Genomic DNA, 13,120 nt, shown 5'->3' with positions numbered 1-13,120 from the left:
ATCGGCACCTCAGACTTTCCCCCTTTCCCTCCTTCTATCCTCCTATCCACACCCTTCCTCTCCCTGGGCTCCCGCTGCCTCAGAACATTTCTAGATGCAACAGCCTGAAAGCAAAGAGGCCATGTGGCCTGTAGGTAAGGAAAAGGGACAGTTCAGTCCAGCTGAAGTTTAGTGGCTGACTGCAGGGTGAAGCCAGGTCACGCAGGGCCTTGAGGCCAGGGCGGAGACTTCTCTGTCTGGCCCCTTGCATCAGGAATGCCGACTAACCAGGGAGTCAGTAATTGTGAATGTCAATAGTCGTGGGAACTGGCACACCATTCAGCTTGCTAAGCAGGATGTTCCAGAAGCCAGCACTAAATGGAGTTTGGCAGATATTACGAAGTAATATATACTCTGAATAAGTATACAGTGAGCATTATCTTAACCACCTGTTAATGAGATCGAGCATGGTGAATATGCAGGAAAAAATATTATGCTGAGATGCAGACATGAGTTTTGTCTAAGTGCCTAGGACTTACAGTTTTAGCTGATGTTGCAAATATAAACAGCATTCTTGAACTATAATCAATGGGACGAGACAGGAGGAGATATAAGACTCTGGAAAAAAATTTTAAATTATATTTAGATTTTAATTTAGTGATCAATTATCAAAACAACAGACCTGTTTTTCTGTCCACAGAGAAAGTCACTTGGCAATTCAAACACAGGCCTTAAGGGCTACGGGTTTAGGACATTTTTGCTTTCCCTTTTATCTAAACATGATAATAAATACAATAAGTACAGTCCTCTCATCTGTAAAATGGCTAGTCAATCTCTGACCATTTAAATCCTATTTAAGAAATTAATACAAACCATAGCTGCAAAGTACATTGAACACTACGCATGGACAATTCTGTTTTTGTTCACAGGGCATGATCAGCAGCACATTTCAACCTGTAGACTCAGAGTTGAATGGCCCCCTCCAGAGAAGGAAGGGCAAGATGGATCAGGTGTACTGGGGTGGGGGTAGGGGGTGGAACTTGAAGTGGGAAAAGGCTGGAAGTTACAAAATTGGCCTGATTCTCTTGGGATTCTGTCTGTCTCTGAATTGTTTCCCTCTAAGACTGCCCTGTGGCTGATGCAGTTAGGCACTCCGGCAGCTATCTCATGCTTACCCCTGTCCCCCAAAACAATGCAAGGCCAAGGTGAAGTCTGGAGAAAGGGGAGTCATGGAGGGGGTGGTAGGCAAGCTCTGTCCAACCCAGGAGGAATTCTTTTCTTGGGTCTGTCTGCCCACGTCCTCTCGCAGGTCCCCAGGACTGCAGGGCTTCAGGAGTGACCTGACCTACTTTGGCCTAGACCAGGAATGGCAAGAAGCTAGCATGCCTTCACCACGCCCTCTCCTACGCCTAGTCCAAGCATCACTAATGAATGACCACATTCTTTCTGATTTGTGCCAGATAGCCTTCTCAGGAAGGCAAGCCATGACCAATCAGATTCAGCACGCTGGATGAAACCGATGAACCTTTCTTTTCTTTTTTTTTAATCCTCACCCGAGAACATGTTTCCATTTTTTGTTCAGATAGAGTGGGAGGGAGGGAGAGAGAGAGAAACATCAACGTGAAAGAGACACATCGAGTGGCTGCCTCTTGCACGACCCAACCAGGGCCAGGGACAAACCGCAACTGAGGTACATGCCCTTAGCGGGAACCGAACCCGAATCGCAGGCTGACGCTCTAACTGCTGAGCCAAACCGGCCAGGGCCGATGAGGCTTTCTTAGTCTCAGTCTGAGGATGGAAGGGAAAGACTTCCTGGTGCCTCACATCTGAACCACCCAGTGAGAACATGAAGGGATCTGGGGCCCAAGTCTTAGCTAATGAAAGAGATTCCCTTTGCTGGAGGTGCGTTCTCTGCTAAAGGTGTTCTCGGAACCTTTAACATTAGTAGGAGCTCATCGGAGGCTCAAAAATTCTGAATTTTGGCTGTTTTTTATTTATTCCACTGGAGATACTTATACCTAACTACTCACAGCCAAATATCAAAGAATTGATTCTTCTCAGAGATTATGATCCAAGTTATATCAAAAATGTGCCTGGCCAGTTTTGCTCAGTGGTTAGAGCATCGGCCTGTGGTCCCGAGAGACCCAGGTTCGGTTCCCGCTAAGGGCACGTACCTGGGTTGCAGTTTGTCCCCGGCACTGGTTGGTCGTGCGGGTGGCAGCTACTCGATGTGTCCCTTTCACGTCGATGTTTCTCTCTCTCTCTCCCTCCCACTCTACCTGAACAAAAAATGGAAAAATGTCCTTGGGTGAGGATAAGAAAAAAAAAGTATTTTCAAAACCATCTGATAAATTTACTAGTAAGATTCCTACTGGGCAACAGGATATAGACAAATTAAGTAAAGAAAGAGTACCTTCGTAGTGCTTCATCTTCTTGAAGTTCAAATATTTCTGATGGATTCTTTGAAAAAGTGGGAAAAAAAAAAGGGTCAAAGCTTGTTGAACTAGACAAAATTATAAAAATTAGATGAAAAACCCAATAGAAAATTGTGTTTACATACAAGAAATTATAGTACAACTCATTATTTTAAGATTTTTGCTTAGAAAGTGGGTTTACTAACATTCATTCAATCAAAAAACAATTACTGAGCGCTCACTACGTTTCAGGTGCGATTCCAGGCACATGGGTTGCCCTAGTGAACCAACAAATACTCCTGTCCCGACAGTCATTGGGTAATTTTGAAAAGAAAAGGACTCTATGAATTGTAAATGAGTCGTCATTACTTCAGCATATATTCATTGGGTTGTACAAAGCAATGGTTCGGCGCTGCGTACGAACAAGGTTCCTGGCCTCGAGGAACTTTCAGTTCAGTGCTCCAGGTCCACTGGGCACAACATTCTGGTTTCTGAGTCAACCACGATTCTAAATGGCCTAGGTAGGCTTCTTGCTCCTCTGATTCCACTGAAGCACAGGTGTTGCTCTCGGTAAGGGAATGCCAAGTGATGTGAAAACTACCATGTCATGTCTGTTACACCGTTTGTTTACAGACAGATTTTTTTCAAGGATATCTGTCTAGGTGGACAGAGGAATTATAGCATCTCCCTGATGAAGGACAGACAGAAATTCTTTTATGCTATCGCAACTTTTCTGTATGTTTAAGATTACTCCAAAATAAAAAGTTAATCCCATGAATCTGCGTGTAAGAACAAACCAATTCTTTTTACATACGTATTCACCTGGAATCACCAATTAAAATAGTTACAAAACAATATTTAAGCAAAAAGAAAAAGTAAACAACTTCATTAAAACTCATCAGGTAATAGCCCTGGCCGGTTTGGCTCAGCGGTTAGAGCGTCAACCTGCGGTCCAGAGAGATCCGGGTTCGGTTCCCGCTAAGGGCATGTGCCTCGGTTGCGGTTTGTTCCTGGCCCTGGTTGGTTGTGTGGGTGGCAACCACTCGATGTGTCCCTTTCACATCGATGTTTCTCTCTCTCTCTGTTCCTCTCTCTCCCTCCCACTCTACCTGAACAAAAAAATGGAAAAATGTCCTCGGTGAGGATGATTAAAAAAAAACAACAAAAAAACCCCCAACTCATCAGGTAATAGAAGGTATTAAACTGAACAAAGGTTCCTCCTTTTAAGATTCTGAGCTCCTAAGCAGAAGGTTCTATCAGTGTGAGACAACAGATATGAAAGCTACTCTTGAGAACAAACTTACTTCGCCAGGTTTTGAGGATGGGCACAGCCATTTTTCCAACAACATGTCCCAAACTTTTTCCAAATTAATTTCATTGACTTCGGCTATTTCTTTAGCTGCTGCATGAATATCTAAGATAGTCAAGGTAAAGAATTAAAAAAAAAGAAAAGAAAAGAAAAATTCACGTTCTCAATGCAAGATAACTGGCAATCAGAATGAAAGCTGTCCATGGACAGAAAGACAGAAAGGGCCTTGTCCTCACCGGGATAGTCTTTACCAGATGCATTCTGGATCCTGTGGTCGATGCTAGGGTGCTCGTACAGGCTGACAATGAGGTGCGCGGGCTTTCCTATCACTCTCAGGTACTCGGCAGTGTTCAGCTTGTGGGCTATGAGCACGGCCTCTGTGCCTGATCGCCGGTACTGAATGTGCAGCTTCTTCAACAAAGCTTCGGCCTTCTCACGTGTCTCATCCTTTAAAGAATCCCAAGCACAAAGAACACTTGCTTTCTAAAGCTCGGGTGGGGAATAGATCTACCTTTACCGTCACGGGAGGGCCCTGCCTTGGTTACATCATTAAGTATTCTACACAAAGGCCTTGCTTTCTTTCTCCACTGTAGGGCTCCAGCCCTGGAGCCCTGAAGGACTACACTAGGGCAGGATGAGAAGGTATGCTAGGTGAGCACAATTTTAATCAGAGCAAAAGAGGAGCCTTCAATCTCGCAGTTCAGACACACCTTAGGTGGGATATTCTGTAGCCATCTCTCGGCTAAATACAGACAGAATTTCAAACTGGACATCTTAAAGGAACCTAAAAAAGATAAAGAAGAGATTTATAAGCAAATCTTAATCCTTTCAAGACAATGTATTTTAGTCAAATTAGCAAGCTTTTTAAATTATAAAAATGCATACTCACAGTAAAGAATAATTTAAACAGGACAGAAAAATACAAACTAGGAAGTAAATCCAGAGGCTCCTTTTTCAGCTTCTATTCCTATTCCCTAGAGTCTTATATTCTTGCACAAGTTTCTTGTGTGTGTATGCACACACACTTTAACCCAACTGGGATAAGATTATACACGTAATACAATTTGCTGTTCTCAATATATATCTTGGCCCTTTGTGACAGCCTAGAGGGACCTGCAGAGCATTATGCTAAGTGAAATGAGCCGGTCAGAGAAAGGCGAGTGCCATATGATTTCACTCATATGTGGAATGTAATGAATAGAATGAAGTGACAGCAAACTAGAGATAGATTCATGGAGAGAAAGCAGGCTGACAGCTGGTGGTAGGGGGTGGGAGGATTGAGTGAACAAGAAAAAACTGACGGATATGGACAACAGTGTGATGACTGTGGGGGGTGGCGAGGGTGGAAGAGAGTACAGGGCGGGCACATGGTGATGGAAGGAGACTTGACTTGGAGTGGTGAACACACAATACAGTGGACAGATGATGTGCTGTGGAATCGTGTACCTGAAACCTGCATAATTTTGTTAACCAGTGTTAAGTCAATAAATTCAATAAGAAGAAAATAACAAAATATGTATATATAATTAGACATCTTTCCAAATCAACTATACAGTATTCCATTCTACAAATATGATCTATTTTTTAAAATTCTTTATTGATTTTAGAGAGAGAGGAAGGGGAAGGGAGAGAGAGAGAGACGTCGAGGAGAGAGAACTCTGACTGGCCACCCCCACTGGGGATCAGGCCCACAGCCTGGGCATGTGCCCTGACCGGGAATTGAATGGCGACCTCTTAGCACACGGGTCGATGTTCAACCACGGAACCACACCAGTTAGGCTGTTCTATTTTGTTTTAATCCTCATTCAAGGACATTTTTTATTTTTTGTTCAGATAGAGTGTGAGGGAGAGAGAGGAAGAGAGAGAGAGAGAGAGAAACATCGACGTGAAAGGGACACACCGAGTGGCTGCCACCCGCACGACCAACCAGGGCCGGGGACAAACTGCAACCGAGGTATGAGCCCTTAGCGGGAGCCGAACCCGGGCCTCTCTGGACCGCAGGGGCTGCTCTATTTTTAAAACCAGTTCCTGACCAATGAGCATTAAAAAAAAAAGCTATTCTCAATTCTGTTATAACAAAAGTCATGACGAGTGCCTGTGTTTGTGTACCTGTTTGATTCTGTGAGGATCTAAGGGTTCGTGTCTGACTGGATATGAGAAACAAGAATCAACCTATATTCCCACCATCGGGGAGGAGCCTCAGCCCCACACCGAGCGAGCAGCAAGGAGTCTTGCTTCCTTGACTGGGGCCACTTTAACATTCAGCAGTAAAACAAGTGAAGAGAGAGGAGGGCACATACCTTTTTGAAGTATCACAATGCTTCTCCTAAAAGCTGTAGAAGCACTTTTTTTCAAAAGCAACACAGCTGACCGTTTTAGGGCAGTTAAAGAAAGAGCCCGTACCTTCTGGGATGTCCTGGGCAAGGCTGATGGCAATAGCCACGGCCCACTCCGGGTTAACTATGGATAACAAGTAGGATTCGATGGTCTGCGTGATCTTCATGATTTCCTTGTTAATCAGTGTTGAGGATTTAGTTTGTGGTAACTTCAACAGTTTGGGCTTCAGTTTTTTTTCAAAGACATGTTTGGCTGTGGACACATACAGAGTGTCCAGGGAAAACTTCAAAGGAGAAAAAAAGAGAAGTTAAGGCTGATTGATACGTGAGAGCAGCATAAAATCCTCTGCACAGGATATGAGTTAATTAAAGGATAAAGAAACATCTCCCAAAGCTTTCACCCATTACCTTCATTAATTTGGAAATTAAGAGCAATGTTGGGAAGGATTCTTCACTGAGTTCTGTAGCTAGAAAGGAAGCAAGGATAGTGTGATTTGCTTAAGAAGAAAATGTTGGCTACTCAGTAAAATTCATAAGAAGTTAAAAGAACATACAGAGAATTTTCCAGAAGTTCTGTGCTGTGCCAAAAAATATTAGGTGAAAAGGCAGTCTGGTTTGGGCGGCCGATGGCAGTGTTATTACTTGCTCCAACATATACTGATATTCCAGGTCCACTGGTGGAGAGATTCTTCTGTATGACTTCAAATGTTTTAGAAGACTCAAAGCCTATATTGAAATAAAAAACATTTTCCTGAAATGAAATTAATCCTAAGTATTTTAAAATCATTTCACTCTATACCATCATAGGTTTCCATTTCTGAGACAGTACTATTTTCCTCAAGATGATCAAAACCTTGTGTAGTTTTACCTTTAATGTTATCCTTTAAACCAGCGGTTCTTAACCTGTGGGTCACGACCCCTTTGGGGATTGAACGACCCTTTCACAGGGGTCACCTAAGACATAACAGTAGCAAAATTACAGTTATGAAGTAGCAACGAAAAGAACTGTATGGTTGGGGGTCACCACAACATGAGGAACTGTATTAAAGTGTTGCGGCATTAGGAAGATTGAGAACCACTGCAAACCATAGTTTATGTGGTCATTAAAGGAATTATACCAGGTAAAACCAGTGGAACCCTGCTGTTGGTGGGATGTTTTGCAAATGAGAATTTGGCAGTTCTCTATGCTCTCTTCAAATAGTCTGAGAGCTGTCCAGCTGGTGTGGCTCAGTGGCTGAGCGTCGACCCTGCACTAAGATGAAGAATTAATTGGGTGGCAGCTATATATTTTGTATTCTCTTTGTTTCTGGCTCACACATCATCACTTGTTGTTTGTCTCATTTTTTAAAAAGCCAACCAAAGTCACATGAATAACAAACAACACAGAACAAAGTGGGAAGATGATCTTCATGGTACTTAGAAATTTTGAGTAAGTTCAATTCCCGGTCAGGACACATGCCCAGGTTGTGAGCCCGATCCCCAGCGAAGGGCATGCAGGAGGCGGCTAATCAATGTTCTCTCTCATTGATGTTTCTCTCTCCCTCTCACTTCCTCTCTTTCTAAAATCAATAAAAGTAAAAAAAAAAAAAAATGGTTTGAGAGCTATCTCCAAAAGACTTGATTTCATTTTAAATACAGAGGCAATAGATCTAAAATCAATTCTCTAGACGCAGCTGCAGGACACCGTGAACTGGCTTGCAGGCTAGTTTTGTGATGCCACTGGGGTGCTGCAGCAGCGTGGTTCTCTTGCATCTTCTAGTAATATCCAGACAAGCAATGAATACAGATCAGCTGGCTAATCCTACAGAAGAACATGCCCAGCTTTTTGCAGCACTGGTTGCATGAACAGCAAAAGACATTGATGTTTTGGCAGATTTCTTGTCAAGTGAAGAATTTACAAGCTGCTTTACAGGCTGCTAGCTTGTATCAGCTAGAAGAAGAAAACCAGGAAGCTGCTACATGTCTGGAGGATGTTGTTTATCAAGGGGACATACATACTTCTGGAAAAGATACAGAGTGCACTTGCTGATATTGCAGTGACAGCTGAAGATGAGAAGTGGTACCCATAGCCAGTCTCTTCCAGATTCATAGTACCCATATATACCATGTGGCTGAGAAAATAATTGTTTCAATGCCATTAAGAATTCTGCATCAGCCCGGCTGGAGGGGCTCTGTGGATAGAGTGTTGTCCCATGGACTGAGAAGTACCAGTTCGATTCCCGGTGAGAGCACATGCCCAGGTTTCAGGCTCGACACCCAGTAGGGGGAGTGCAGGAGGCAGCTGATGGATGTATCTCTCTCACATTGATGTTTCTATCTCTATCCCTCTCTCTTCCTCTCTCGCTAAAAAATAAATAAAAACATTTAAAAAAAAAAAGAATTCTGCATCAGATTTAGATGTAAGCCTTGCCAACAGTTACAGAAACATTAAGCACTATAACACATTATCTTTTTTGCTTTTTTTTTTTTTTTTTTTTTGAAAGCCCAGTATTCCTAGGCTGTCTCCCATCCAAGTACTAACCAGGCCCGATCCTGCTTAACTTCCAAGATCAGATGAGATCGGGTATGTTCAGGGTGGTATGGCCATAGCTCTTTTTAGCTATTTTTAATAGTCTTCTATTTTCACTCTTGTTAAATTACCTTGTAAAACTGTGATTGAACCAGCTTTAAACTATCATTATACCACCAATTTTTTTCCCAGTTTTTTGTTCAGATGGAGTGGGAGGGAGAGAGGGGAAGAGAAAAAGAGAGAAACATCGAGGTGAAAGGGACACCTCGAGTGGCTGCCTCCCACATGGCCCCAACCAGGGCTGGGGACAAACTGTAACTGAGGAACATGCCCTTAGCGGAAAACGGATCCAGGTCTCTCTGGACCACAGGCTGATTCTCCAACTGCTGAGCCAAACTGGCCAAGGCTATACCACCAATTTTTATTATCTGAATGAAGTTGATGCAACTACTGCATTAATGATTATAATTTAATTAAACAAATATACTATGAAAAAAAAATCAATCCTCTACATCCCTTATTTCACTCATTTTTATATATATATATATATATATATATATATATATATGCATATATGTGTGTGTGTGTATACACTTTTTTTTTTAATCCTCACCAGAGGATATTTTTCTATTTATCTTCAGATAGAGTGGGAGGGAGGGAGAGAAAGAGAGAAACATCGACGTGAGAGGGACACAGACAGGCTACTTACTGCACGATGAATTGAACTGAAGTATGTACCCTTGGCTGCAATCGAACTTACAACTCATTGGTCCACAGGCCAATGCTCTAAATGCTGAGCCAAACCAGCCAAGACTATAGCTTATATTTTTGAGGCTTGTATAAATAACCTTTTGAACCAACCTATTTTAATTTTTAAAATCCAATTTAAAAGAATATATAAAAGCTGCTATGACCTAAATTCAGAAAAAACTAAGTTACCGAAAGTACTGAAATAGAATTGAGTGAGCCCTGGACCTACTTACCAATAAAGAAAGCTGAATCAAATCCAGGTACTACATACATTTCCCCTCCCTGGGATGACAAATAATTCTGCCTTAAATTTTCCAAATCGGTTTGTTAATGAATTCGTACTCTTAGATTTAAATCGCCTCAGTAGAGCAAAAACTTGATTAAGGTAAATGATAAAACATGGAGAGCATGAAAATTCTTTTTACATCTGTATCCCCTTTAAAGGGAAAGAACTAGAATAAAACATGGAGTATAAAGGGAGCTCAAAGGACCATCCAGAAAGACATTGGATAACTAATTTTTTTAAAGATTCAAATAAAAACAAAAAACAAAATAAAAAAATATATGTGTTATACCTGATTAATATTAATGTTGGTTATTTTTTCATCAGCTCTTTCTATCACTTTCAGGACAATTTCAACCATTTCATAGTCATAGGGGTCCAACTGCATAAAAACAAAATATATGAAAACTTGAGAAGATGTTGCCAGACTCGTAGATGGTTTCATTATGTTCATCAGTACAGATTACAAATATAAAATCTCAGTGCACTACAATGTTCAATTAGATTACTCCTTAAAATACAAACATTTTCTCATTTCTAAAATTAGTTCTATTAGGATAAACATAATGTTATATATAAAATGTTTCAAAACTCACTTGAAAAAAAAGCTGGATAAGAAAATATTGTTTTAACAAAGCAAGATGTTCTTATAGTCCTATTACCTTAGAAAACATACTAAAATTTCATAATTTTATAAATTTTTAAATTAAAATTCTATTTCTTCCATTTATCATGGGTAAATTAGAATAGGGGGAAATTGACCTTTTCTTGGAAATGACATAACTAAGAGTGTGGCCCTTTAAGCAAATTTCACAAAGGGTTCCATTCTAGCTCTAACCATATACTAAGATGAAGAATTAATTGGGTGGCATCTATATATTTTGTATTCTCTTTGTTTCTGGCTCACACATCATCACTTGTTGTTTGTCTCATTTTTTTAAAAGCCAACCAAAGTCACATGAATAACAAACAACACAGAACAAAGTGGGAAGATGATCTTCATGGTACTTAGAAATTTTGAGTAAGTTATATATAATTTTTGGATGAATTACAGGCAAAATATAAAACTGAAATAGTCTTATAATCTTATTTCCCCTTCCATCTAACTTCATTCTCCGCACCAAACTACACTTGACCTAAAAGTTCCAACTCTCAGAAGACCTCTTAACAAAACAACAACAAAAATCAAACAAGAGGGCAAATATGTATGCATGAAGATATTCATTTTAACAATTTATAGTAACAAATTTACAAACAATTTAAATGTTCATCCAAAAAGGCCTGGTAAAATACAGCAGGTTTTATCCATATTGTGGAATAATAAATATGTATTTGTCAAAAATAAGACAGATGGCTATTTACTGACATGTAATAACAATATATTAAGTGAAAAAAGACAGTTAACAGGATAGTATATTTAGTGTAAGAGAGTCACCTATTAACATTTTATTCTATGGGAATAGGATTTAAAATGTTCACTTTTTGATTTATACCTTTCTGGTTTGATCTTTTTTCAAAGAATGTATGCTATTTTAAAAAATCTAAACAAAGGCTATTTCTATTTTCGAAAAAGAAAAATTGCTTTATTAAGCTATGTTAAAAATATAGAAATCTAAAATTGCTTCAAAATTATAAGTTTATTAAAAATGTAGGGCTTGCCCTGGCCAGTGTGGCTCAGTTGGATGGTATTGTCCGTGCACCAAAAGATTGCTGGTTTGATTCCCGGTCAGGGCACATGCCCAGGTTTCAGGCTCCAGTAGGGGGCATGCAGGAGGCAGCAGATCGATGTTTCTCTCTCATCAGTGTTTCTCTTTCTCTCTTTCTCCCCCTCTCCCTTCCTCTCTCTCTAAAAATCACTTTAAAATCTTTTAAAAAATGTAGGGCTTACATTCCAATTTGTTCCCATATATCTAATTAATTAAGTGTAGGAGGAACGTTTAAAATGACCAGGTACGTTCATTTCACCATTCATCTACCTTATGTAGTATCCCACTAAGACTGATGACCAAGTCTTTTGTGCTCGTCAGTAAAGGGACCATTTCCAGGGCCTTGGCCAGGAGTTTGGAATGCTGCCGCTCTGCAGAGTCTGAGCCCGCGTCACCCTGGCTGTGGCTGGCATTCGTGTCATGGAGCAGGGTTTCAATGAACAGCTGGAGAGCTGCATCACAGTTCAGCTGGAAGGTGCTAAGAGAAGTAGTCGGTTACACACCAATCCCCCAAATTCAGGCGTTTCCATACACAATTTCTCACAGAAAACAGGTTTGTGCTCCCATCACCGAAACCCAGCCCTCCTGTTGTCCAGTCTTATAATCAGATAATCCACCTGTCATCAGGTAGATATTATTGCCTTTTACAAAAATCGGATATTATTCTTGCTCTTTCTGCCACTCTGGAGCCTGTGGAGGCCTGTTGGCACCAGGTCTCCTAAAACAAATAACACATTTGGAGGTGGTAGTCCAAGGCCATGTCTGCTGTCTATAAGCAGCGTCTCCAGAACCAGAGGGAACACATGGCTCTTCTTAAAACTGAAGGTGATTTGCCTGAGATGAGACTGAATGCTATCTAGGCAACAGATATACTCATGTGTGCAAAGCAAAGAACACCATGACTCCCGGTGGCACACTGAACAAAACCAGTCGTCACAGTCAACTGTATCTCTAAGTAACATCTAGTCTTTAATTATTTTATTCACTTATTAAGTTATTTTTTTAATTCTTCCTAAATCCTATTTTTCACTGACTTTTTATTTAAGATTGCTTTATCTCTAGATTGATCTGAGTTAAAAGTTTAATTTCCTCAGAAGAATATTCCCAAACTTCCTCGATCCTGGGAATCATCTGAAGCGCCTGTTAAAGATCAGATTCCTGGGCCTTGGCCCAGACCTGCTGGGAGAACCACCAGGGAGGGGTCCGGGAATCTGTATTTTTAACCACGTGCCCGAAGTGATGCTTATCATGAGGGACGTTTAGGAAAACACTTAACAGTGAATTAAAAAGGTGCTCTCTGAAGAGAACAATCTTGGTCTGGATTTATTCAGTGTGGGGGTGAGCAAAAGAAAACATCAGCGGTCTGGACACCACATAGAATAACCATCCTTACCACTGCGTTCTCGTCGTAAGGGTTACCAGTTTGTCGGCTAACATCAAAAATACCGTTACAGGCCTGGCCGGTGTGGCTCAGGGGCTGAGTGTCAACCCATGCACCAAGAGGTTATCTGTTCGATCCCCAGTGGGGGGCGTGCAGGAGGCAGCCAGTCGATGTTCTCTCTCATTGATGTTTCTATCTCTCTCTCCTTCTCCCTTCCTCTCTCTCTAAAATCAATAAGGAAATATAAAATACCGTTAAAGTTTAAAGAATTACCTGCAATACTCCAGAATAAGGCTTGTGTCCATATCTATATTCTCCACAAGAGCTTTAATGAGGTCTTTCTTGGTGAGAAAATGTTGCCTGAAAACAGGCTGAAAAGAAATCTAGAAATAAAAAGAGCAAAACAGAAAACTCCACTCAGCTGACATGTATCAGAATAAGGGCACCATGTGA

At 40.9% G+C, this 13,120-nt stretch overlaps 1 protein-coding gene and 1 pseudogene across 14 annotated transcripts in view; one reads left to right on the top strand and one right to left on the bottom strand.

Annotated features, from left to right (window-relative positions):
• Window positions 1–13,120, bottom strand: part of KNTC1 (kinetochore associated 1) — a 71,092-nt gene that overhangs the window by 14,736 nt on the left and 43,236 nt on the right. For all 14 annotated transcript variants that reach the window (XR_004961314.1, XM_036276632.1, XM_036276631.1 and 11 more), the window contains 11 exons: window positions 12,941–13,050; window positions 11,557–11,764; window positions 9,873–9,962; window positions 6,593–6,764; window positions 6,447–6,505; window positions 6,106–6,322; window positions 4,413–4,486; window positions 3,939–4,149; window positions 3,698–3,807; window positions 2,393–2,439; window positions 519–597 (listed from right to left, as the gene is read on the bottom strand). Coding sequence is in view for 13 of the 14 variants with exons in the window: in XM_036276632.1 (XP_036132525.1) it covers window positions 519–597; window positions 2,393–2,439; window positions 3,698–3,807; window positions 3,939–4,149; window positions 4,413–4,486; window positions 6,106–6,322; window positions 6,447–6,505; window positions 6,593–6,764; window positions 9,873–9,962; window positions 11,557–11,764; window positions 12,941–13,050 (1,377 nt within the window). In the remaining variant the exon portion in view is untranslated. The remainder of the gene's footprint in view (window positions 1–518; window positions 598–2,392; window positions 2,440–3,697; window positions 3,808–3,938; window positions 4,150–4,412; window positions 4,487–6,105; window positions 6,323–6,446; window positions 6,506–6,592; window positions 6,765–9,872; window positions 9,963–11,556; window positions 11,765–12,940; window positions 13,051–13,120) is intronic.
• On the top strand, window positions 7,439–8,129 carry LOC118640304 (annotated as a pseudogene).

The sequence above is a fragment of the Molossus molossus genome, unplaced genomic scaffold (genome assembly GCF_014108415.1).
Source record: "Molossus molossus isolate mMolMol1 unplaced genomic scaffold, mMolMol1.p scaffold_m16_p_22, whole genome shotgun sequence".
In the NCBI taxonomy this organism is placed as follows: domain Eukaryota; kingdom Metazoa; phylum Chordata; class Mammalia; order Chiroptera; family Molossidae; genus Molossus; species Molossus molossus.
The sequence above is the reverse complement of the archived record's forward strand: the minus strand, read 5'-3'. Positions and strand labels throughout refer to the sequence as shown.